This window comes from Athene cunicularia, assembly GCF_003259725.1.
Source record: "Athene cunicularia isolate RWA chromosome Z unlocalized genomic scaffold, athCun1 chrZ_part2, whole genome shotgun sequence".
NCBI lineage: Eukaryota > Metazoa > Chordata > Aves > Strigiformes > Strigidae > Athene > Athene cunicularia.
This window is the reverse complement of record NW_020799143.1, coordinates 1,289,904-1,317,177: the sequence shown is the minus strand read 5'-3', so window position 1 is coordinate 1,317,177 and position 27,274 is coordinate 1,289,904. Positions and strand designations below refer to the sequence as shown.

General features: G+C 40.0%; 1 protein-coding gene across 6 annotated transcripts in view; it reads right to left on the bottom strand.

The window, feature by feature from the left end:
- Window positions 1-27,274, bottom strand: part of RNF38 (ring finger protein 38) — a 121,072-nt gene that overhangs the window by 10,613 nt on the left and 83,185 nt on the right. For 5 of the 6 annotated variants that reach the window (XM_026866104.1, XM_026866108.1, XM_026866109.1 and 2 more), the window contains 8 exons: window positions 25,224-25,417; window positions 17,640-17,853; window positions 14,896-15,063; window positions 11,010-11,180; window positions 9,042-9,203; window positions 5,946-6,052; window positions 4,323-4,407; window positions 2,684-2,805 (listed from right to left, as the gene is read on the bottom strand). In XM_026866104.1, the coding sequence (XP_026721905.1) occupies window positions 2,684-2,805; window positions 4,323-4,407; window positions 5,946-6,052; window positions 9,042-9,203; window positions 11,010-11,180; window positions 14,896-15,063; window positions 17,640-17,853; window positions 25,224-25,330 (1,136 nt within the window). In that variant the 5' untranslated portion in view covers window positions 25,331-25,417. The remainder of the gene's footprint in view (window positions 1-2,683; window positions 2,806-4,322; window positions 4,408-5,945; window positions 6,053-9,041; window positions 9,204-11,009; window positions 11,181-14,895; window positions 15,064-17,639; window positions 17,854-25,223; window positions 25,418-27,274) is intronic. The other variant, XM_026866105.1, reaches the window with a different exon arrangement.

The window sequence follows — 27,274 nt, the reverse complement described above, 5'->3', positions numbered from 1 at the left end:
TCAACCCCTCTGTAGCTCGATGGCATCAGGGTGCACTGTGCGCCAGTGTCCACCAATGCCTTATATTCTTGTGGGTCTGACATGCCAGGCCATCGGATCCACACTGTCCAGTAAATCCGATTATCCCTTTCCTCCACCTGGCCGGGGGCAGGGCCCCTCTAATCCTCCTCATCATCACTCACTTCTTGAAAGAATGATTTACTGGTCCCCTCAAGAGGGTCAGACATAATGTTGGTAATTCTATTCTGCCTGGGGGATTTCTGACTGGACACTGGAGCTGTGCTTCTCTTGGAGGACTCCCGTTTTGTGATGGTCTTCCCTTTCAGCTGCTCTACTCATGCAGCTAGGGCAGCAGTGGGCTGTCCATCCCACCTCCTCATGTTTTCTCCATGGTTGCACATAAAGAACCACAGGGTGCCCCCGTGGTGTGTCCCTTCTACTGCCTTTCTCTTGGGTGAGGAAACATTTACTTCTAATGCATGAGACATCAGCCTGTGCAGGTAGAAAGTAGGACATGTCCTCTCCCATTTTCTGGACCCTCTGAGACACTTTCTCCACAGCTGAGACTCAGGAATGTTGAGATGAGGGGAGATTTCCCTCATATTACCGGAGGTTGCCAACCACTTCATCTGCTCTTAGAGTGTGGGTGTCTGTCCACCAGGACACTATTGCCAATGCTTTCGAGTGTGCTTCTGGTACGTTCTTCAGGAACTTTTGCCAACATCAGGTGTGTGCAAGGGATCTAATCTGTGTCCATGGGTGACTGCTCATCATTCAGATCACCATAGATCATCTCAAACACAGCAAGTTCCCTGAGATTCTGAATGCCTTTCTCAATGGTGGTCCATTTGCTTAGCTGACCTAGGATATCATCGTTGTAGGGGTACCTCTCCCTTTCACTGAGCAGGATTTGCTTCCAAAGGCTGAGGGTATGAGTGTTTCCCTATTTCCCTATCAATGCCAAATCCCAGCTGCTTGGCCTCTCTCCCCTCCATTTCAAAAGCACTGGCTCCATTGTCCAGGCATCGGAGCAGCGAGGTATAAATCTGCTCACCTCCCAGGTGGCCAAAATCTCTCCACATATCCCGCAAATCAGTTGGGGATAGAGATTGGACAATCACCACTGGCCCTGCCTCCTGTTCCCATGCTGGGCCTGGCTCATCCCCATCCCCCACTTTGCAAGCTGACTTTCTGGTATATTTGGTTTTCTGTATCGGTGCGACTGATACTGGCACTGGCTGTCTCTCTGGCTCAGCTTCTGTGCTGGTGGAGGCGAATGATACTGACTCTACCTATTCCCCCAGCCCAGATACTGTACCAGTAAGCTCACTCTCAGATCCTGAAGCCCTTTCTCCCGCTTGAGCACAGTGAGTAATGTTAAAAAAGGACACTGTAGGCAAGGGCAAGTCCCCAGCACACTGCACTGATTTGTGTCTCCTGGGTTTTGTCAGATTAACAACACACCCTTTCTAAGCACTCCATCAGTTTATCAGGGCTCTGCATTTGTTCGGGAGTAAAATTCCAAAGCACTGGAGGTGACCACTAACCAAGGCATCTGCCCATCTTTTCCAACACAGCTTGCTACTCACTATTATCTGAACTTGGGGCAGGTTTCAATGTACTGCTATTGTTAGAGAAGTGCCGCATGGCCTTAAACAAGTTCTGGCAGACACCCAGCAACCATTGTGCCGCAAATACACTGGCTCGCAGGCTCCAAGGGTAATTGAAACTCTCAAAAAACGAGAGGATCTCTTCCCCTGGCTCACCCATAGAGGGGGTGAGACCCCTAACAAAAGCCCAGGCAATAAACAGATACCGGCCCGCCGCTACACACAGTTATACAAACAGTGATATAAGCATTCAGTAGCCAGTAGAGAAAAAGAGACCCTTTATACCTTTTTGATTGACAACAAATACCAGCACTGGGACCATAGGGCTGGATATAAGGGTTAATCCAGCCCCACCATGCAAGCAAGTGGGCCAGCATTGCAAACATTTTCTTATCAAACAGTTCAAGTACAGAGAAAACTGCACTCAACAGATTGCTCCAACACACTCTGGTCAGGGTCTGTCCCTTTTTTGAACCTTATTTCAACCCTCTTGTGCTCCACGTTGGTACACCAAAGGAGGCTGTGCTTGTTTAAGCCCTGCTCGGACTGGAGACCACGTTGGCATTTTCCCTCCCCCACCCTCAGATGGAATAGGGCATAAACCCTGGGGTTAAAGTAAGAAGAAATTTAATACAACAGTGTAATAAACAATCTGAACAACAACAATAGCAATAATAACAACAACAAACAGTAATAACAGTAAACAAGATAAAAGATATAGAGAAATACCGCAGTGAACACAGCCAACCCACTGCGCATGCTTCCCGCGACAAAAGTCACAAAGGAAAGCTTCCCACGCAACCACACCGGACCTGACGCAACCACACCGGACCTGACGGTCAGCATTGTATGAATAACCCAGTTGGAGAGCCCTTCCCCCTGCCTGGGAGAAACTTAACCCTATCCTAGCTGAACCAGGACAATCTGGAAAATAATCTAAGAAAAAAAAAAATTAAACTGTTTATTGGCATGACTGCTTTTAAAGCCCTTCTAGACTAGCTGAGGCTGTAACTTAAAGAAATGAAAATATATCACTTAAACTATGGACCCTTGAAAGAGACCAATGTACTTACAATGTCTGTTCTGATTGGTGGTTGTTTGGATTGAACCTGTAGGATGGAAGCTGTTCAATGTCTGTCTTTGTCAATCCTCGTGGTTTGGCTTCTCCCAGACGTTCTGCCAAATTCAGCAGTGCCTGCAAAACATGGAAATTGGACATTTAAAAATTCACTGCTCAAACAAGCTCTGATTCCACTAGAGGTTGGTCTGCTATTACAACTCACTAGCTCAGTCACCAACACAAAATACCCTTCTATCAAGAAATGTTTAGAAGCTTAGCTCTTCCCGACAAGACAAACCCCATGGAAATTCTTTTAGAATTCAATCATCTTTCTAGTTATGTAAGATGTTCTCTCTGGGATTTCAAAACCTCCAGGTCCCAACTTCCAATTAGTCCTGTGGCCGTATGCACAGCTTGTAAGTATTCTACTTCTGAATATACCCTTACATCATTAATAGTACTGGTAATTGAAAAAAAAAATCACCAACAAATTTGCTTCTTAAGATTATGTAAGCCTGGACATGTGAGAGAAACCAAGAATTTAATGGGACAGGTTCTGACTTTCACTTCACACTCTTGGGTTAGCTGAAGTGAAATATGGAGATTTGATCCTGAATCTGGAAAACAAATACATACCATCAAATTTTAAGCATTTTTTTTGCTAAATTTTATGCTCATTTTCTATAAGCCAAGTACTACAACTAAAAGCCTCTTGCATAAATAATTTGCACTCTGTCCTGTACCTAACTTGAACTCATTCACAATGGACCTAGAAAAAATATCACTGTAAATGTGATGGAGAATCAAGGCATAGAGAAGTTTAAAGACTTGGTAAAAGCTGCAAATGGTACTGATCATAAAGACATTTCTATTACTGTCAAACCTGGGGCCCAAATTTTCAGAAATAAGATGATGCTTCTGAACTACCACAGAAGTTATTACAGAAGTGCTCATTGTTAAACTGAAAATGTGCAACTGAAAATGAGCTCTTAAGGCGAGCACAGGCAAAGAGGTGCAAAAGTTAGGGTTGATGATTGTGTGAAGAAAAATCAAATGGAATCCAACAGTCTCAGAACCAGCAAAGACACAACAGCTGGGACTGCCCCATAATTACCTAGAATATTAAAGAGGGTTCTACATTTACAGATGTGAATTACTGTACCCTCCTGAGGGCCAAGAAGAAAAATCAGTGAGGCAGTTTCATAAACATTAAATTGAGATGAATTAATTCTATGACGTTAACACTGTTCTGCACTAGCACTGTTGTGCACTAGCACTGTTCTGCAAAGTTACGCACACGAGTAACTTACTCTCTTCTTTTGAAAGTGCTTCACTTTGGTTTGATATTTAAAATCAATCAAAATTCAAAAGGAGAAGAATAGTATGTAGAACACAAAAGCTGAACAATTTAGCGATTACTAGCCTGGAAGGGTGGATTCTTGTAAAGAACAATAGGCAAAAAATAAAACTAAGCACTTGTAATACCCAGTATTGAAAAAAAATCCGAAAGAACGGTTTCTGGATACTGTTTTCACAGTCATTACATTTACTTGGAAGGCAAAAGCAGGATTAAAAGCAAAATATAATACAATTTTATGTATTTCTTGAGCTAACATCTGTTCTTTAAAGGCAGCTGTAGTTCACACACCAACCTCATAGTTTTCTACCTCTCCATCTTCCACATCCAACTCAAAGCTGAAAGCTGGTCCAACTGCAGGTGGCACTGGGAGCATTGATCTACCATGAGAGCAAACAATGATAAGGTTCAGCATCTTGCTGAAGGAAAGCACAGGAATATCTGGCAGAGGTAAAGTTACCTTATTGATCCCTCTCAAATCAACAAGTTCTCAGAACTGGTAAAAATGTTAAATCTGAAGTTAAGAATAGACAGTTGAAGTGCAAGAGTCAAAGGAAAAAGCTAATTCTGACACTTTTTGATACTGGGAGTGCTGCCTTTTTAATTGCATGCATGTCTCAACTGATACTTCTAACCAGGCTCAGCATTATTACAGAAACTAATCTCTTGATTATCACAGATTATGGAGAGTCAAAACTGACAGTGAGTTGATGTTCTGTTTTCTAAATGTTTTATTTCGTTAAGTGGATAAAGTACCAACAAAGAAAAGGAACCCTAAGTTCACTTAGGTCTCCAATACAAAAGCCTTGAAACTTTTGTAAGCCTAAAACACACAATGAAGGTAAATAGGATATGCTACTGGATCAACTTCCATACTGAAGGCAAGCACAAACTCTCTCACATACTGTGATGAGTCTCTTCAGATAGAGAGGCAAGAGACACGTTTTTCTCGTTTTCAGCAAGTGTTTTCACCCCTCAAGATAGTACTACAGGTTAAAAATTTAATACATAGAAATCACAAATTTACAGCACTGAAGTATACTAAAATCCTACTGAAGTCAACAGGATTTACTATGCTACATCATGTCCTCAATGGATGGTCAAGAAGCTATGACATCACACTCAGATTCTAAGATGCAAAGTTGGACAACTTCACCGGATCAGATTTCTGGTGCCATTTTCATGCCATGTCTGAAATTGCACAGAGAGAGACTACAAATCTGGTGTCAACATTGGATTATTTCTTTGTCAGTGTCACCTTTGCCACCAGAAAATAATCTTTGCTTTCCAAACATCTCATACTTATTTCCAAAACAGAACACAGAAGAGTAATAAATCTCACCTCATACACCCAGACTCCCCCACAGAGAGTCTACCCTAACACACTACAGATAATTCCTAAATGTTAGTTGTCCACATCTTTTCCAGAAACAACTCAGAGGCAGAATGGAAACTGAACAGCTCTAACAGATTAGCAGTTCAGCCAACAGAGTAACACATCACAGAAAGCTCCCACCTTTGTGTTTCATAATTAAGAACCACAACAAATTAATTTATTCTGTAAGTGAAGACTCCTAGGGCTTTATCTTACGGTGTAACCATGGCTCTGTAAGAATATCCAAGAACTAAGTTTTAAAATCTCTTGAAGATTTTATGAAGAGTTCAGAAACAAGAGGCTACTGTATCTCAAAAAACCTACGCTGGACAAAACTGTTTACTTAGATTTTTCCTTACACAGGGGTGTATGTTTTTCAAAATAAGCTGAAAAACTTACACATAAACGGAAGCTTTCCTTCTCTCTGGGACAGCTGAACCTGCCTATTCTCTGTTAGAGTCAACCATAAAGTGCCGAGACTCTTGTTGAAACTCATGTGACTTTTTAATGGCCTACATGGAAGCAAACATATTTTGAACTTACAGCACATAAGGTAATAGGCTGGGATGGTAAGGGTGTGGAGGTATTGGCTGCTGTGATCTGTATCGGCTGCGCCCTGTGAGTCTTCGAGGCATAAAAGGTGGGTAAGGCTGCAAGAAAGAAGAAAATAAGCTGCAACTGGATCTTGTGGACCTGGAACTTGTGTCTGGTTCTGGGCCCTCCAGCACAACACAAGCATGGACATACTAGAGAAAGTCTGACAAAGAGACACTAAGATGGGACTGGAGCATGTCACATATGAGGAAAGACAGAGAGCTGGGAATGATCAGTCTGACAAAGAGAAGGCTCAGCGGGATCTTATCAGTGTGTATCAGTACTGAAGGGAGTGTGCAAAGATGACAGAGACAGGCTCTTTTCAGTGGTGCCCAGTGACAGGAGAAGAGGCAATGGGCACAAACTGAAACACAGGAGGCTCCATTTGAACATGAGGAAACACTTCTTTACTCTGTGAGGGTCACTGAGCACTGGCACAGGTTGCTCAGAAAGGCGGTGGAGTCTCCCTCCTTTGTGATATTCAGGAGCTGACTAGACATGATCCTGGGCAATAGGCTTTAGGTGGCCCTGCTTGAGCAGGGAGGTTGGACCAGATGACCTCCCTTCCAACCTCATCCATCCTGTGATTCAACATTTTTTCTTAATCATGAAATAAAATGAAATTTTAATATTAAAATCCACTTTCAATAAAACATTATTAAAAAAAAATCCAGCCTCTGCTCAAATCCAAAGAACCTCAGCCTCAATTTTAAATGATTCCCATACCATTGATAACATCATAGCATCGCATATGAAAAAACAATAACACAAAACAGAAATCTTTGCAAGTTCTTGTGTGCTCAGTCTACACGCAGGCTAGCTCAGGAAACAGGAATTGAACTGCTGACTCTCTTGTAAATAAAAAAGCCCAGGCTTTAGACCTGGTGCTATCACACAGGCTTGCACACAAGTGGTTGAGTAAAGAAGCCTTTGAAAAAAAAAAACAAACCCTAACTCAAATCTCTAAAAAAATTATTTTTTTAAAAAAAGCTCTTAAAATGCACCCCCACTTTTAAGCAGTGGTGTATATTCACATTTATGTTAAAGAAGGGTTGAAGACTTTCAACTGCACCTGTAGAGTTTACTCAGCCCAATTTTTGCAGCTGGACAAAGCTTAAAGCTTCAATGTATTCTTTTCATGGATAAATCAGGCCTTTTGGCCATACTTATTATCATTTTCATGCTAAGCTCTTTACTTTTAGATTTAAGTTTTCATCTTAATTGCTCAAAATTCCTTGCATTACCTACTAAAATGGGGACATACATGGTAAAGATTTTCCACTTAAATGCATTTTCCCAGAAATATTCAAAGTACTAAAAAAGTACCACTATTAAATTCATAATTGAAGGCCTTGAGACTTTTTTTTTGAAACAAAGAACACCCAAAGTCTTTCGTAACACGTTTTTCTTTTTCCATGTTTGAAATTCAAGAAAATGCAAAAGCTCACCACCACCAATGACTAACTAACCTAAAATAACCTAACTTTATATGGAAACATTATTAATAGATAGTCATGGTCACACATAAAATTTACCCACAAACTTAAACACAAAGAAAAAGAGCCAGAGCCATTTTCTTGAAAGTAGTATCTCAAACTTGACATAGCAAATAGTAATTTTACTGCTTTGTGAATTCTGCAACCCAGCAATATATTTATAAACTGTTGTGTTCACTGAAAGGGAACCAGAAATACATAGTAATTTTAATATAAATAAAATTTTATACGGATTTAGGATTGCCTTATAAAAGACCATACTTGTAATACACCTCTATTCTACTCGTCACAACCCAGAACTGAAGCATGAACAAATGCTATCTAATGTGCAAAAAATTGTATTTTGTTCCTTATTTACTTTAAAGACTCAACTTGGAAATCAAGAAAGCCTCACTCCAACCAAAATATTTATGATTAGACTGCAGTTCATCTAACAAGCATACTGAATAAAATACAAGCACTTTATGAAGTTTTCAAGTGATTTTTTTCCTCCAGGTTGACTCATAGTTACTGAAAACTTCACTGAAAATTTGTACACCTTTAGTTTAGCGAGCTGAATGTTGTTTTTTTTTTTTCTTTTTAAATTATGAAGACTTATTTGAAACTTTATAAAAACTGCAGCAAGCAACACAACTAGGTTGTGTGATTTCAAGGAGACTAATTAAAGAGAAGCTATCTGTATATTCTGTAGTCACATGACCTAAAATGTCTTTCTCATTTAAAATGTTAATTAACAATACACTCCTCAAACCTTCTGTCAACTTGATGCACAAGTCAGACATTAAAAAAAAATAAAAATCAGAGACTATACTTGTCTTCTAGTTATTTTTTCAAGCATTACACTGGCAGGAGTTTTTTTTTAAAAATCAACTCACACAATCCAACACCACCACCCACCTCAGAACTAATATAATTGCAGGTTGAAGTGCACCACAAAGATCCTAGAGGTAGCACAGATACTGGACGCACCACAGAAGCCCAAAATTCAGCACAGACTTTATCCTGCACCAAGTTTGAGTTTTTTTGTGCAGGTGAACTGCCTGTAGATCCCCAGAAAGTTGGCTTAAAGCAAGCCTGGCTGTCTTTATAACACAGTGCAGTCTAAATTATGGTAGCACTCTATACAACTGCTTGCTTGCAAATCGCAAACACTCTGGAGAAGAACTATTTTTAAATCATTCTAGCTTTGCTGACTTGTGGAACCTCAACATACAATGAAGAATTAGCCAAAAGTGACAGAAGCTTTTCTAAACTTTATTAATTAAGTTTCTGCAATAGAAGTCCTGGACTATGTGTGGCAATATGGAATGTTTTCTAAGTAACTGCTACAACACTTTGCAGATGTTATCAGAAATCATTTGATAGTATCATTAAGTTACCCTTAACTTGATTAAAGCAAGCTTAAAGAAAATACCATGGTATGTAGCTATAGCCAATAATGGAATACAATTGCAAGAAGTGCAACTTCTCAACAAAATGTACTATAGAATAAAGATCAAGAATGTTAATGCAGCATGAACGAGAATGAAGTACAAAAAACAATACTTACTACACCAAATGACACCTCCTGGTGTAAAGGATCGTGGGTTAAGAATTGAAGAGGAGCTGAGGGAGGCAATGCTGGTGGATGGGCTGAGGGAGGGTATGTAAAACCTCCTACGGGCAGATGTTCTCCAAGCAGTTCTACTTCATTTTCTATCCTTTGAAGTGGCTAAAAAAGAAATAGGCTTTGTTGCAGAAATATAGATACTATTTTTCCCCAATAAAGAACTGCCATTCCAGCTGTATATTCTGAGCTGCTGTGGTCAATTTTATAGGGTAAAAAAAAAAAAAAAAAAAAAAAAAAAAAAAAAAAACTCTGTGAACAATTCCTATGTCATTAACACTACCAAAAAGCAAAGACAACACTACACATTTGATGCAAATTCACCTTTTCCAGCTAGCCATGCTTATAGACCAGGAATTTATGCAATCTAGCAAATATAGGAGTGGCGGTAATTTCCTGTGTCTTGCATTTTTCAGGACAAATATTTCCTCTCCTCCTTGCCAGGCTGCTCTCACTGTACAACTATGCGAGGAAAAAAAAAAACCAAACAACCATAGACAAGAACTGAAATTGTGCTAGAAAATCTGAAAAGTGGAGAGGAAACATGGCAACTCCAGTGGATTAAGCTGCTAATGATATTCAGTAATCAAGCAGATGCTTTCCTAGGAGGGTCATGCAAAGCAGTCCTACTAAGTACACATAGTCCAGAGGTTTCAGAAGCATGAGATTCCAGCTCAGTATTGTAATATAGTCAACTGTAGTACATCAGTCTACTGACTGTATAGTCAGACAAGAAATGCTCAAGAAATAACCAGTAATTTACAGTTTCATTAATACACCTTTCTGTTCCTAACACCGGATTCCACAATCTCAAGAAATTCAGCTAAGAAAGCTACCTGGTGGAACCAAAATAATATTCTGTTTCCCTGTTATGCAGAGCAAAATTTCAACACAAGGTATTCTTAAATCACAAATATACAAGCTTTTTGGCAGAGCTGAAAGTTGACAGCCAAGCCTCAACATTAACTTAAGTTAGAAATCCAAGCTAAAACCTAAATCCATACATTTTCTAAAGCAAAGTCATATAAAGGTTACCACTGAAAACCACACTTTCCCAGCTGTTCTCCCATCATCACAACAAAGTAAATACTACCCTATCCACACCTGAGATGTGGCATGGAGAAGTCTCAGCAGTGTTTTTAAGTAAAAATGAAGCTGTTTTCTGTTTCTGCATTAGTGAAATACTGGCATATTCCAGTCAGAGGGGCAAACAAAGGGACACAAGTATACAGAGTACCCCACAGTAAGAGCTATAGGCCAGAACTGAAAACCGGATTTTCACTCAAATCCAAACCAGGGTCATATTTTCCAATGTTTGCATAGTTCCTATCACTAAGCCAATTCTGATTAAGCAGAAAGCATCAATAATTTTCTTAAGTGAGGGGAAAAAAAAAAAAAAAGAGAGAAAGGAAGACTGTAGGTTCCTGAATATGTCTGGATGACCTAAGGTCATTATGTTCTAGGAAAAGTACTGGTGATTTAAAATTTAACTGAGAGGTAATACAAAAGAATCATGTAATGAAAGTAACATTCTGTCCTTTCTTCTCTGTCTGCTAAGTTTTCCTCTGAGATCACTACTACACTACACAACTTCCTCTGGATTCTCTTCTGTTTCCTGGAAGAGAAATAGCCGAAGGTATAGTTGGTAAAGTAAATATGCACCTTTTTGACAGAAATAAAGGCCTATGGAGAAACAGCACAGACAACAGCTGATGAAGAGAAACATGGCAAACTTTAGAATTATTTTATCATCTTTATGCTAAGTAGTTAGAGACTTGCTACAGGAGCATAAAGGCAAAAACCTGGTTACTTTAAAACCAAATCCTTCTGTCTCCTCAATCAGATATCAGCACTATTTGCCCATCCAGCCCTACCAACTCTATGGAGAAGGGGTTAAGAAGCATCACTTACCGACCGTGACTGCTGTGCTTGGAAAGGAACGAATTGTCCTGGAGGAGGCAAGTGAGAAGGGTGGTGTGGAGAGATATGAGGAGGATGCAAAAGGAATGGGTCACTAGAAATGAGAGGTGGAAATGCTGCATACGGTACAGGTAGGTGCTGGACTGAGCATGCCTGAAGCATCTGAAATAAAATGAAAAGAACACATTTTTGAATCTAGTGTAAACACTCCATATAGGAGATTCTATATTTATTATGGAAAGATATCAGTAAAACAAATTCGTTCTCTTGCCTCCTTGGAAAGGCATCCAAAACACACATAAGTAACTCATTCAAATACACAAGGAAGAGTGATTAATACAGAACAGGCTCTGTAAGTACCATAGTGTAACATCTGCTAGGTGCAAAGTATTTCTTACTTCTCATAAGGGCAGTGGGAGTTAGGGTTTTCATTACTCCACAATTAGACTCCTAAGAAATGAGCAATTACATTATCCTAGCTAATTTTATTTTCCCCACATATTACCTTCAAAAGGGCAACTTTAAGATCTAGATGGAACCAAGGGACTCCCAGCTGTCAGACTGCCTTAAAACCTCTGCTGCTTCATATACTAAGAATAATTCAAAAGCTCTGCTCAGTTTTGCACTCTGAGGGGAGCCCCACGCTCTAACGGAAGCTCCTTAAGTGACAGCTACTGTGGAAAATAGCCCTTTTTTCCCTTCTCTTTGAAATTTCTCACACAAAAGCAACTTTGAGCATTAATGATTGATCAGTAAAGTGATGAAGGCACTGCAAAGGAGCAGGAATATGCTTTGCAGAAGTGTTCAGATATGAAGAAGCAAGAAAACCTGCATTCTCTTTTGCTTGACCTTTATTTAGTCTGTCATCAGAATTTCAGGGACTTCCGTTACATTTTTTCAGAATTAAAAAAGCAATTAATAAGATACTTACCAAATCTTACAAAGAAAGAGAACCCAGTTCTGGTCTCACTTTTTTTTTATTTTCAGTCATGTCACACAACATATATTGTGCATACTGACTATAACGGCATAAAATAGTAAAGAGATCTACTTTAAAATCAGATTACAGTAGTGGAGGTGGAACTATCGATTTACTGTGAACATAACCAAATATAAATCTTTACATGCACTGGAACAGTAGCAGATTAATCTGATCTATTATTTTTTTCTCTGATACTGACTGTTCTTCACCCTCAGCTACTACGTAATTTTTCTAGAAAAGGAATACAACGGGTGTTTCCATTGTTAAAATACATTTTTATTATATTAAATTGAAAATTGTTCTCTGAAATAGTTGAAGACATATTTGGGTAGAACATCACACAGTGTTCTTTAAAACCACAGGTACTTTGGGGAACATATTAAAATAGGTTTCATCTCAAGATTCTGTATAATATTACCATACAGTGTATGTTTGGAACAATCTGTGCTATGCCCATGGCATTTTTTAAGTTAGAGCAACTGGGGCTGCATTATTTTTCAAGTGGAAAGAAATGAAGACTATCTATTCATTCAGGCTCTTAGAAAACTTCTGCTGTTAGAACATATGCTTCCATGAAGTTCTAAAATTTATAAAGGTATTTCATAAGTGACATTCGCTTAATTTACATATGCAGTGAGAGAGGCAAACATTGTGAAAATAACAAAAGGTTACTGGGAAGTTCACAGATGAAGCTGGTGAGCAAGCTGACATGCTGGAGGGCAGGGCTACCTTTCAGATGTACTTTTATAGGCTGGAGAAATTGGCTGACAGGAACCACGTGAAGTTCAAAGGCAAATGTGAAGTCTGGCACTTGGACAGAATAACTCCATGCAGCAGGATATTTTAAGACTGACTGGTTGGTGAGCACATTGGCAGAAAAAAAAAAAAAAAAGGTTGGGTTCTGCTGGAAATGTCAAATGCAACTACACAAGAACTACAGTGCACTCCTGCAGTCAAAAAGGCCCCACTGCATGCTGGGCTGCATAAATAAGAATGTAACTAGTGGGTCCAGTGAAGTGATTCCACCCCCTTATTTGGAACTTCTGAAATTATATATCAAGTTCCATGTCCAGTTTTGGCTTCCCCAGTGCTAAAGACAAGACAGTGACATACTGAAATGAGCCCACTGAAAGACAACATGATGACCAGGATCTTAGAGCACACATAAAAGAAGTGGCTGCAGAACTGGATTTGTTCTGCCTTAAAAGGAGAAACTAAGCAAAGATACTTCACCACAAGTATAGACTAACACCAGAGCAGAGGCTTAGAGGGGTTGTGAAATACCCATCCTTGAAAAGCAGTACTGCTCTCAGCAGGTGACCACTAGATGACCTCTAGAGCACCCTCCTAACTTACATTATTCCTCAATTCTGTGACATAGTAGAATAAAGCATAAAGTCTGCCTGCTGATGTTACATAAACACAATCCTAATTTTTTATATTCACTTGTACTGCATCCATCCTCTCAGCATACTTGATTAACTGTTGTACATTCAGTCTAAATAACCTGGCTAGAGCTTATTTAAACGACAGCTGCACTGCTGAATTATAAAACATTTTATGAATTACACAGAGAATATACCTGTTGAAAGCAGAGGGGAGGATAATTAGTATCTGTTGTTTGGATTTCCTTAAGTGCCAATATAGTTTTAGATTTTTCTCCGTTATTTTTTTAGAGCATGCTGCTTTATTGCCTTGCTGAATTTATTATTTACTATTGTTCCAATCTCTGGGTATCCAGTCTGAGATTGCTTTGCTTCACTAACACCACCGCTAAATAGAAGAAAAAGTTGTGCCTCATCCCATGTCAGGGATATACACTGACTCACGTAACAGATCTTCACCAATATGAAAGATAAGGGGAAATATTGCCCACAGATATTCCAGACTGACCAGCAGTATGCTGCAGACTTTGTCTCTTATGGGGAAAAATGGCACCTGGACAAGATGAATGCAAATCACTCTCACTGTTCACCGAGAAGCCTAAAGAAACAAGTGGTCACATCAAGGGGTTTGTTTCAGTGTCATAGGCTTGTTCATGCCCTCAGGTCACAGAACGTACAAAAGGAAAAGTTAAGGTACATACTGTTGGCAAATGCACAGCTGGCAGAGACCAATGTTTATACCAACATTATAAACAATTACTAGACACTATATATATGTATTTATGTAGGATATTACAGATTTATACCAGAAAAAGAAGAGGGGGAGGGGAAAAAAGCTGTGACCTTTCCAGCAGATTCTGCAACCTTCAGATGTACTGCTGAAACTTCCTGGCGCACAACTCTTCAGTTCTGGTACCTGTTAACACTTAATGATGAAATTTCCACAGAACGGTAGTGTCAGAATGCTATGACCTGGTAAGTGGTATCTTCAAGTTGATACATAAAAATCTCTTGAGAAAACAGTTAAAATTCTTTCAAATTTAACGCTGGCAAATTAGCCAGCCAAGGCACTTTATTTTATTCCCAGAAAGGCACAGTGAGATGTAATTAATGAAGAATTTTGATTCGTTTAATGAGAGCATTTTGAGACAGAAGAGCCCTTCTCAGCTTTTAGTGATCTTTCAGGATCTTATTACTTCTCAGAAGAAAAATGATTTTGCAATATCAGACCTTCTTCCATATAATGATAAGAAGTCAGTTCATAAACTAGCATTTAGTTTGAATTAAAAACCATCAGGAGTCTATACTATTGTCATAGTTTATAAAAATGGTAGGCAAGTACCATATGCTTACTAGCTCTAAGGCCTACACTACTATGCCACTGCAATTTATTACAGGGAAGAAAAATAGGCTATTTCCAACACAGTTAAAGCCATACAGACACTGAAGCTCCAAGGTACCATTCCTATGTCTCAGATTGAAACTGGAGTAATTACAGAGACCCACTTACTGGGGGAGGCACACTGCAAACTGGAAGGTGCTGCCCACTGAAAACCACTGAGCATCCTGGGACCTGCTGTGTGCTGCAGGCTGCGATGTGCTGGCCTGTGCAAAGTGGTATCCCATGAGGAGCCACCGTTGTCACTGTGTATGAGACAGGAACTGTGCCCTGATGGATCTGCAGCAAAAGGAAAAAAAAATTTCATAACTTACTGTGAACTCTTAACAGTGTTGTACAGCACGATGAGTAAGATAAACTTTTACCTACATGTGAGAAAAAGTATATATTCACCATGAAGGTGTGAAAGGAGGCACATGTTTGTAATTCCTGCGTATTAAAATCTTATTCTCAATGGAACATTACTTACTGATCAAGAGTTTCTGGGCAAGGCCAAAAGGAATCTCTCAGCTTAAAATGTTAAAACTTCACAGGCACCCTAGAGTCACTCAGAAGCACCTCAGACTCTATTAAGCCTGTCCCCTCACATACTAAGGTTGGTCCTTACAAAACAAGAAAGCAGTAACTCTCATATAAAAGCTAATCTGCCAAGTAGCTAAAGAATCTTCTCAACTTTGAAGGGACTGGTTCAATAATAATTCAGAGACTTTCAGTATCTATAAAGAACAAGAAAAGTATGTAGATTTTCTTTCTTCCAAAGAGACCAATCCCTTGATTCACTCTCAAACTCAGGCTAAGTTTCGTAATGGAGGCACAACAGAACAGCTACAGGAAAGCTAAAAGGAAAAGTAACCATGACTATGAGGCAGCAGACTCTAAGTATCAGTATCTAATTAGGAAACAGACCTATGTAACCCGATTTTCTAGCTAGTCATATTCCCTCGAATTTGGGTTCTTTTCTTTTCTTTTCTTCTCTTTTCTTCTCTTTTCTTCTCTTTTCTTCTCTTCTCTTTTCTTCTCTTTTCTTCTCTTCTCTTCTCTTTTCTTTTCTTCTCTTTTCTTTTCTTCTCTTTTCTTTTCTTCTCTTTTCTTTTCTTTTCTTTTCTTTTCTTTTCTTTTCTTTTCTTTTCTTTTCTTTTCTTTTCTTTTCTTTTCTTTTCTTTTCTTTTCTTTTCTTTTCTTTTCTTTCCTTTCCTTTCCTTTCCTTTTCTTTCCTTTTCTTTCCTTTTCTTTCCTCTTCTTTCCTCTTCTTTCCTTTTCTTTCCTTTTCTTTCCTTTTCTTTCCTTTTCTTTCCTTTTCTTTTTTTATTAACACTGAACAAGAAGTCTGGTGCTCCAATAAAACTGAAAAGGCTTAAGTGTCAGGAAGCATGGCAATTAATTATTTTAAGGAAGGTCCCTCCTCTTTCATATCTGCTAAAAAGGATCTGCTTAAAATGGAACAAGTAAGAACAGTTCATTAGGAAGGTAAGAATGAGTAAAGACAGCTAACCTCTGAACTGGGAGTATACAGTCAGACATAGCAGCCAAAACAAAACACAGATCACTGAACAGAAAATCTCAACCTGTCTATCAGTAATGACAGAAACAAGTCTCAGGAGAGACACTGAATTTGATCTGGTCCTGGCTCAGGTATAAAAGCTGGGAATACAGTGAAATGCTGTGTGTGATTCTGAAATATTTACCATTCAGAGTAATAATAAAAAATGACCTCTCAAAATGGTTATGTCCCTGAAGTATAAAACATCAACATGGAAGACCTCTCAGTTAGTTTACTGACATCTGACCAAAGATAGCACTTGGAAATTAGAGGCAACAGGATGGAATAACTATTTTTCCAGGCTTGTCATGATGTAATTTTGTAACATAAAGCAAGAGCACAATTTGAATTTTTGAGATGCTGCTGCAGTAAAATTGTTTATCAAAATATAAGGTTGCGAGATGCCTAGAATGGTGTTGGCTCCCACCCTTGCACTTGGTCCTGAATGCAAATACTTCATTACTGAGAAATGTTCTGCACACATAACACAACACACCAGTGGTGCCCAGGATGCACTGAATGTAAACCATTTTTTAAGCAGGGATGTTAGAGTTGCATTCTATGGATAACCGGTCCCACTTCCCAGTTCACGACTACATAGTAACTAATGTACTTGTGCTGCAGTCTGCTGATTTAACAAACAACAACCAAGGTTACCTCAATAGGAAAACTTTTACAGGTCCTCTATATCAGTTGCTGTTGCAGAGAGGAATTATTTATTTTCTGGACCAACCACATATCTGAATTTTTCATGTCATTTAAGGAGATGATTAGGCTTGGATGGCTAATTTGGTTATGCAACAATACTATCATGAGTTCTGCTCTCCTGTAGGCAGCTAGTTATAGGCATTTTGAGTTTTACTTCTAAATAATGTATTTTAACTATCTAAGGACTCCTAAGCTAAGGAGAGGTATTTCACATGAAATACAATACATTCTTAATTATCATATCACATATTTATCGTGTTAAATTAACTTCAGAGGCAACATAACTGCATTTCAAAGGTATTGGGCCAGAGGCCTATAGAACTATACCAATACATGCATTGACAAATTGTTAAATATCAATCTTATTTATTAAAAGTCTGGACTTTCTTTCTGATTTTTCCACTGCCTACTGCAGTGCTCCATAACCAGTAACATTTAACAGGAAAAAAGTTCTGTAAGAGGGCAAATGGCATTTAGTGTTATATGATTTTCATTGCAAACTAATTTGGGGAGGAGAGGATCTTAAAGATTTGGGGAAAAAAGCGCCGCCAAACAAACCAAAACCCACATCTTCAACAGCCTTCTGTTTGTACTCTAAAACTCTTACCTGATCATGAATGTCAACCATCACTGCATTTTGCTGTGGTGGGTGAGCGGCTGGATGCAACATACGAGGAGATACATTTGGCGGATGAAAGGCTCGGGGCTCTTCTATTGCTTGCTGCTGTCCATAGGAGAGATGGTGATAGTTTTCATCCTGGCTGATGGAATTATGTCTAGACAAACGATCTCTCCTTGTTCTCTGGCGTCGAACAGGAGGACTGGAAACGCATTAAAAGAATTAGAGATAACATAAGCGACACAAATCTTTCTTAATAACTAAAACCACAAGACAATCAAGTATCAATTTTTTTTACACTGGGAAGTTTTACTAAACAGGTTTGTTAGACTGAAATAAAACTTCTTTCTGACAAAAATGCTAAAAGCCTTAGAAATGACACTTTTTTCAACACAGTGCCTAACACTTTGTTCAGCATGCTTAACAGAGCATAGCTTAATACTGCAAAAGAAACCAAGAGAAGAACTCTTACATAAATAGTAACCTGTTAAAAAAAGGCACTTGGATTGCCATGCTCAAAAGTCAAGATAGCAAACTTCAAGAGATTTCCATGCATTTATTGCAGGTAAAAATCTTTCATTACATGATCACAGATTTTCCCAGGGTCCTCGCTCCAACCAGGTCACAGAATGGTTGCCTCACTCATTAGTGAGGCAGTCAAAGCAGTAGATTCCTCTGAAGAAATAAATGAATTTTTCAGTTCTAAATAACTGAGTGCGTCACAGAATTCTGTCCAGAAAATGCCAGGAAATTGTGACTGTGGTAATCTTTCTTTTCCACAGTGCAGAACTGTTGTGTAGATTGATTTAGACCAGAGCATCCACTTCTTTTGGGTAACTAATCTACAGGCATAGGATTTGATTATGTATTCTTATCTAACGGTTCTGAGCAGAGCTGCTATTATCTTGAGCCACGACTGCTGTAAATCAGAGACTAGCGGTTCAGGTTTAATACTCAGAAAATGAGGTACACACAGGTAAAAAATTCACTATTAGAAGTTTTAATTAAGTCACTTCTCTTTTATTTGTAAATGGAAAAAACTGAAAGCACAAAACCATCCCCCCAGTACTTTCAATACATGTCTTCCAATCTGCACAACACATAAATTGCAGGTCCCAGAAACAACAGCAAATTAAAGCTATATAGGACAAAATGGTTTCCCACTTATGGAACAGGCTGAATAAACCAAACTCTAGAGAGACAAGAAAGGTCTGTCACCATTAGAACATGTCTTCTCCAAGAGTGAAGAATTCTTCACTCTCACTATTTCCATTGCTATTACCAAACAAAAATCAAATGGTGGTCAATGGAGCCAAATCCAGCTCGCAGCCTGTCACAAGTGGTGTTCCTCAGAGCTTGGGGTTGGGACAATTTATATTCAACATCTTCACTGATGATCTTGATAAGGACATAGAGTGTATCATCAGTAAGTTTGCAGATGACACCAAGTTAAGCAGGAGTGTCATTCTGCATGAGGATAGGGAGGCTCTACAGACAGACTTGGATAGATTGGATCGGTGGGCCAACATCAACGGGATGAGCTTCAACAAGGCCAAGTGCCAGGTCCTGCACTTGGGCCACAACAAAACTATGCATCGCTACAGGCTTGAGGAAGTGTGGCTGGACAAGCAGCTGAACATGAGCCAGCAGTGTGCTTAGGTGGCCAAGAAAACCAATGGCATCCTGGTTTGTATTAGAAATACTGTGACCAGCGGAAGTAGCGATGTCATAGTCCCTCTCTGTACTCTGCATTGGTGAGGCCACACCTGGAGTGTTGTGTCCAGTTTTGGGCACCTCAATATGAGAGAGATATCAAGGTGCTGGAGTGAATGCAGAGGAGGGCAACGAAGCTGGTGAAGGGCCTCGAGAACAAATCCTATGAGGAGCAATTGAAGGAGCTGGGACTGTTTAGTTTGAGGAAGAGAAGGCTGAGGGGAGACCTCATCACTCTCTACAGCTACCTGAAAGGACATTGTAGAGAGGTTGGTGCTGGTCTCTTCTCACAGAAGATTAGTGACAGAACAAGAGGGAATGGCTTTGAACTCCAACAGGGGAGGTTTAGACTGGACATTAGGAAAAAAATTTTCAAAGAAAGAGCGGTCAGACAGTGGAACAGGCTGCCCAAGGGAGGTGGTGGCGTCACCATCCCTGGATGTGTTAAAGGGTCATTTAGATGAGATGTTGGGGGATACGGTGTAGGGGAGAACTTGTAGAGCAGAGTTGATGGTTGGACTCAATGATCCCAAGGATCTTTTCTAATCTGAATGAATCCGTGAAATAAACCTGAAACCTGTTGGCAAATCCCAGACATTCCTCAAATTGAATCCAACTCTGTGTTGTCTGAAACAGACATACTCTGGGGAAGGGGGTGCATACTACCAGCTATTCAGATGCTACTATGAGTATGTGATACAATGTCTCAAGCCACTATTGCTCTGCCCTACTATTATACATACAGATGTTATGCCATTATTGCCTGCCTTAGAACAGAAACAACACAGTCGGGCATAAACAATTCAGGAGGTTCCTGAACACACTGACAACTGTCTTCTCTAAGTGACAGAGGAGTCAACAAGGAGAGGTGCTATGCTGGATCTTGTTCTCACCAACAAGGAGGGGCTGGTGGGGAATGTGGAGCTCAAGGGCAGCCTTGGCTGCAGTGACCATGAAATGGTGGAGTTCAAGACCTTACAGCAGCAAAGAGGGTGCACAGCAAGCTCAATACCCTGAACTTCAGGAGAGCAAACTCTAGCCTCTTCAGGGATCTCCTTGGCAGAGTAGCATGGGATAAAGCTCTGGAGGGAAGAGGGGCCTGAGAAAGCTGGTTAATACTTAAGTATCACCTCCTCCAAGCTCCAGAGTGATGCATCCTGACAAAGAGGAAGTCACACAAGAAAACTAGGAGGCCTACATGGATGAAAAGGAGCTCCTGGACAAGCTCAGACACAAAAAGGGAAGCCTACAGAGGGTGATAGCAAGGACAGATAGCCTGGGAGGAACACAGAAAAACTGTCCCAAGCAGCCAGGGACCAGGTGAGGAAGGCCAAAGCCCTGATGGAATTAAATATGGCCAGGGACATCAAGGGCAACAAGAAAAGCTTCTATAGGTATATCAATGATAAAAGGAAGACGGGAAAATCTGGTCTCTCTCCAAAAGGAAACAGGGGAACTAGTTACCCAGTATATGCAGAAGGCTGAGGCCTCAGTCTTCAACTGCAAGTGCTCCAGCCACACCACCCAAGACAGAGAAGGCAATGGCAGGGTCTGTGAGAATGAATAACTGCCTACTTAGGAGGAAACCAGGTTTGAGACCATCTAAGGAACCTGAAGGTGCACAAGTTGATGGGACCTGATGAGACGCATCCACAGGTGTCGAGGGAACTAGCAGACGAACTGGCTAAGCCACTATCCACCATATTTGAGAAGTCATGGCAGTCCAGTAAAGTTCCTGCTGACTGAAAAAGGGGAAATATAACCCCCATTTTTCAAAAGGGAAAAAAGGAAGACCCAGGGAACTACAGGCCAGTCAGTCTCACCTCTGTTCCCAGCAAGATCATGGCACAGATCCCTCCTGGAAACTATGCTGGGTAACATGGAAAATAAGGAGGTGATTGGTGACAGCCAGCATGGCTTCACTAAGGGGACATCATGCCTGACAAATCTGGTGGCCTTCTACAATGAGGTTACAGCATTAGTGGATAAGGGAAGAGCAAGTGACACCATCTAGCTGGAATTGTGCAAAGCACTTGGTGCTGTCCCCTACAACATCCTTGTCTCTAAATTGGAAAGACATGGACTTGGCAGGTGAACCACTCAGTGGATAAGGAATTGGCTGACTAGTTGCACTCAAAGAGTTGCAGTCAACAGCTCCATGTCCAAGTGGGGAGCATCAATGAGTGGCATTCCTCAAAAGTCAGTACTGGGACCAGTGCTGTTTAATATCCTTGTTGGAGACAAGGAAAGTGCACCCTCTGCAATGTTTGCCAATGACACCAAGCCATGTGGTGCGGTCAACATGCTGGAGGGAAGGGATGGCATTCAGAGGGACATTGACAGGCTTGAGAGGTGAGCCCATGCAAACCTCATGATGTTCAACAAGGCCAAGTGCAAGGTCTTGCACATGGGTCAAGAAAATCCCATGCACACATACTGGCTGGGAGATGAGTGGATTGAGAGCAGACCTGTGGAGAAGAACCTGGGGGTATCAGTGGGTAGAAAAATGAGTATGAGCCAGCAATGTGTGCTTGCAGCCCAGAAAGCTAACTGTATCCTGGGCTGCACCAAGTGAAGCGTGGCCAGCAGGTCAAGAGAGGTAATTCTTCCTCTCTACTCTGCTTTCATGAGACCCCACCTGGAGTACTGTGTTCAGTTCTGGGCCCCCAACATGAAAAGGACATGGACTTGCTTGAGTACATCCAGAGAGGAGGGCCACAAAGATGATCACAGGGCTGGAGCACCTCCCATATGAGGACAGGCTGAGAGAGTTGGGATTGTTCAGCCTAAAGAAGGATCTGCAAAGCCCTTATAGTGGCCTAGTAAGTAAAGGGGGCTTAGAGTAAAGATGAGGAGGGACTGTTTTACCAGGGAGTGTAGTGGTAGGACAGGGTTAACAGTTGTAAACTGAAAGAGGGTAGATTTAGATTAGATACAAGGAATATTCTCTAATATGAAGGTGGAGTGTGGTGGTTTTTTTTTTTTTTTTTTAATTGATGGAGTTATCACTCTCCACAAAAGGCAAAACTGGATTTTTACTATGCAGAGTTAGAAAGAAACTATATTTTTCATTCAGCAAAATTCAGAGCATCCACATACCTCTGTATGGAAATGCCTTTGGAAATTAATTCAGAATAATTGTCAAGACATGGTTCTAAATTATTATTTAATGTCAATAATGAACTTGTGCTTGAAGTCTTTAAGAAATAGCCACAAAAATCCTCCTCTGGTTATACACAGTATAAACGTGGTAAATGCCCTGCCAAAACCAAGAGACAGGATGGTAGCAGTGAAAAAAATGAAGGAATTTCTATCCTTAGGTAGGAACAGCCATCAAAAGGTATCCATAACTACAGAGTTAATATCTGCATATCTTACTATTTTCTAACAAGGATGATTTCTTTGCAGTAACACGTTCTTAAATCCCATTAGTTCAGAATTACATCTAAGTCAAGGAAGAAAGGAAGCACAGATGAAACATAAGGCACAGTAATGGTTCAGATCTTTCCATCTCACAAGTACTGGTAAAGACAAATTGGAATGGCCGTCTGTTTCATATAGGCATGCATTATACTGCTATATTCACAATTTATCTGTACCATAAGTAGCTGGACAAAAATAACATCTTTCTGCAGATTCATACCAGAAGGATACATTTCTAAACACTATTTATTTGCTTACAATGAATCTGAAAAAAGCCCACAATGAATTAGGGCACTGTTATGCAAAGCAAAGTACAAAATCCCTGAAACAAAGACATAAGGTCTAAATAGTAACCCAGACAATGGAAAAAACCCAGATAATAAAAAAAACCCAGCACAGTCGGTGCTGAACAACAGGAGTGAACTGGCAGGACAAAAGAGTTAATGCTAATGATGGTGGGTCAGAATGATGTCCACGCTACATGCACTTCAGAGGTTTTGTTAGCACCTGCCCTATTATATTCTCTTGAGCTGAATGACCACTTGCAACCAGAGTGCACCTTTTGTCTTATCTTCATCTGAAAACCTCATTAATGCTGAGACTAGATGTGATGGGAAGAGAGAACACAAAGCAGGAAAACCAGGAAATTGGTTTCAAAAGCACATGCATAACCTCATCTAAAGCATTAACAACAGATGCACTCACAATGATCTTAAGGAATCAATCTTTGATCCCTGAGAGTGGTTATTAGTATGGCTCTAGAGCATTCTAAGACTCAAAAAGACTCCTGAAAAATAAGAGACATATATATGTGTTGTTCCCCCTAACAATCCTGTTCTAGGAGAGGAGACTGGGTGCAGCACTACTCTGGAACTGACCTAGAGCCAGCTCAAATGCAATAGTGAACCCAAGCTGAATGCCCTAACTCAAGTGCAGGGAAACAAAGTACTGACACATTCAGATGTTTCAGATTAGAGCAAAAGCAGGTGTTATTACTCAAGAGAAGGCGAGCTATCCTAGAAAGATTAATGCTTTTTGTCCACAGTCCCGCAGACAACCTAACAATTCCAGTCAGACTGAAGATGGCTCTGCACTGAGATGTCTCTCATTTGCAGCACAGTTTACTTGCAAGCCACAGGCCACTACCTCAATAACATTACACTGAATTTGAATGTCCTGACACTTGCCACATGCACATTAATCTCCTACACATTCCATTCTTCTCCTTCATCTGACAGTATACCCAAACTGTCTAGATGCAACTATCTGGTATTTAGCTTGTTAAGCACACTACTTACTCTGCAGATGTTAATGAACTTTGCAAGAAATCTGTGTAGGCTGGCTGGACACCAAACAAAAATGTCCAAATGCAGAATATTCTAGGCATCTCAGTTCAAACCATTTTAAGGTAAAAAAAAACCTTTGTGGACCAAGTGCCCCTGTAGCGCATCCCTGTACCAAAATGTACAAAAGACCTAACATTCTGTCTTCACAGTAACTCTGTAAGTTCACAATTCAACCTCCTTAATTTTGACAAGCTGTTTCGACAGCTGTGTATTTTGAATGCCACTGACTGAAAAGTTTTCAGATTTGTGGACTTGAAGCAAATATACAAAATCAGCACGTTTTAAAGTCTCTTGCTTCAGAACTGCCTCTGACTGATCATGGTTGACTTGGTTAAAAACACCACTTACATATTTCTTAAGTCTAATATTTTATATTCATGAAAAAGCATACACCTCAATTTTAGTACAAACCAAGCCACAATATTTCTCAGAAGCAAACAAATTCACCATGGGTTTTAACTTGCGTTAGATGACTCCACATTTTTGAGGCAGAGTATGAGGCAATGAAAGCCTGTGTTCTAGATAATTAGTTTAACTAGAATAGTAAAGAAGTCTGTGGTTTTATGCTTTCTTTTACTATCATCCATCTAGGCAACAGTTCAGCCTGGCCATCCCAATCTCTGCTCTTCCATGACCGTTGGAACTTCTTTCCAAATCTCTGCCCTGAGATGCTAATGAGCCACAAGCTGAAACCAACATGAAAAATCTAACTCCAATTACATGTGGATAATCCATCTCAGCAACCGCTCGACACCATGTTAACCTCCTCACTCCCCGCAGCCAGTACCCCTCATCTTTAATGAGATTTTTTTATGTATTAAAGTATTCTGATGAGATTTCTCCTTGCATTTTTCCAGCATAAAGTGAAGACTCATACGTAAAATGGTTACTGAGTACTCCTTTCCCCAAGTTGACTATTCATACATATTACAGGATGATGCACCAACCTGAACTACTTGCACTAACTTTTCAGTTACAACTGTAATAACTTACAGCTCAAAGGAAACATGAACATGTTTACCATGCGTGATCTAATCATTGCTGTATGAAACACACCTCCCTCGAGCTGAAATCAGGACAGCTTGCTTACCTCCTCCTGTTTCGTGCAGGTGTGTTGCATCGTTCCCCTGAGAGGTGGTGTTGGTTGGGCCGAGCCAAAGGAGGCTGCCTATTTGATGTCATCTCCCATGGTCGCATTGGTGGTGATGGGGCCGATGATGCTGCTGTATAGTCAAAGACTGAATGGGAAAGGCGCTGTCGCTTGGGACTAGGACTGTCTTCGCTCTATGCCAGTGCACAAAAACAAAACAAAACAAAACCAAAACCCACCTCCAGATAAGTGAATTACAATGTATTTCAGTATCACTTTGCAGCTAGCATTAGGAATGACTTACTGAAGACTGCACTAAAGCAACGTGAAATTGAACACCTGAAGTAGCTGACTATCTTCTACGTTTATAACACAGATTTGTGATGTCTCCCTAACCCCTAGAAGAATTACTGCTAAATTATATTTTAGCAGCATTAAAAGATAAAAATTCTAACACCCATGCAAAACCAAAACTATATCAGAAAAGAGAATAGCATGAAAAAAATAAGGCAAAACCTATTTTACATACCTCCTGCCCTAGCATTTATAGGCTACAGAAGCAAGAAAGGATGTATAAGCAGAGTCTTCACAACAATGGAATCTGTACTTGTGAGTAAGCAGATGTCACACAGAGCATGCGCTCCGCATTGCATCCCCTTCCTATCAGGTCTGTACTTACACAGCTAATCAGACATTTGCTCTGGACTGCAGCCTATTTTAATTCTGCTAGTTTAGCAGAGAGGTGCTTCATCCTTCTACTGATTGGTAAAATAATGGTCATTGAAAAGTACTTACACACAACCTGAAAAAAACCTAATCACCAACCTCTGGTTATGTCTGTGTACTTCACTAAAATTCTGCAAGGACTACATAGTGTGTAAAGTTTTCAGTGCTAGTGATATGAAGGCAATTCAACTCCAAGTAACGTTCTCCCAGTTGGTTCTGAACACAAGTAACTATCCCTCCCCTTCATATGTCCATGATACTTAATCATTCAACACAGCTGTCATTCCTCTCAGAAGTTCCCACGAGTCTCCGAATCCAGCAGTAAATGCAATAAACATCCCTCCCCTTCACCCCACTATTCTGTCAAAATTATAACATGTCATGCTGTTAACAAGAATAACAACTGAAAATATAGAAAAATACACATTCTACTCCAGAGCTCATCAACTGCACACAGAAAAACTAAAAGCAAGACATGAACTACCACACTGAATCCATCCTTGCGTCCACATACCACACAGATTTCTATGACAGAACATTCCTGGTGCAAGACAAATTGTAGTGTTATGCCACTCTCCAGCTTGTCACATTATCACTTCATTTTAGTCCACCACAGCATTATTTCAATTAACTGAAATGACCCCAAATTTGCATTTAATTGCACATGGTTGATGCAGAGAAAACTAAACTTGTCTGCAATGGTTTTGTATTCCTAAACTACCCCTTGCAGAGTCTGGTAATACACAGACTGTTAAAGGTCTTATTTCAGATTTACTTGTAGACTAGACTATGGACCTCTTCCGGTTCTTAGGTACCTGTCATTTTCTGAACACTATTTCTTCTTGGTGTGCAAGTGTTTAAGAGAAAAAAGGTATTTTTAATCTCTTTTGACATGTGTCCATTTTTACATTTCACTCCTTTCCAGCCACATGCTTTCAAAGACTTTAAACAAACAGCAGTTTTCCGCTACTACACCTAATCTCAAGTAGTCACTAGTAATGATTAAGGAACAGAAAAGGGACAAAACAAAAAAAAAAAACCAAACCCAAAACAAACAAACCCACCCCCCAAAACCCAACAAAACATAATTAAAGTAAATGGGGGTGTCCACTTTTAATTTAATGTTAGATGTAGAACTATTAGCATGGTTTCCTTAGGGAAACTGGCTGACAATGCATGTTATCTGCTTGTTGTTCAATCTCTTTTGAACTCCTTAATCAACTGAACTTGTATTTTTTAGAGGAAAAATAGGTCAAAAGACAGGTATGCAGGTTCAAGAAGGTAGATGTGCAGGCAACAGGTGACTCTTCCAGAAGGCAGCCTGC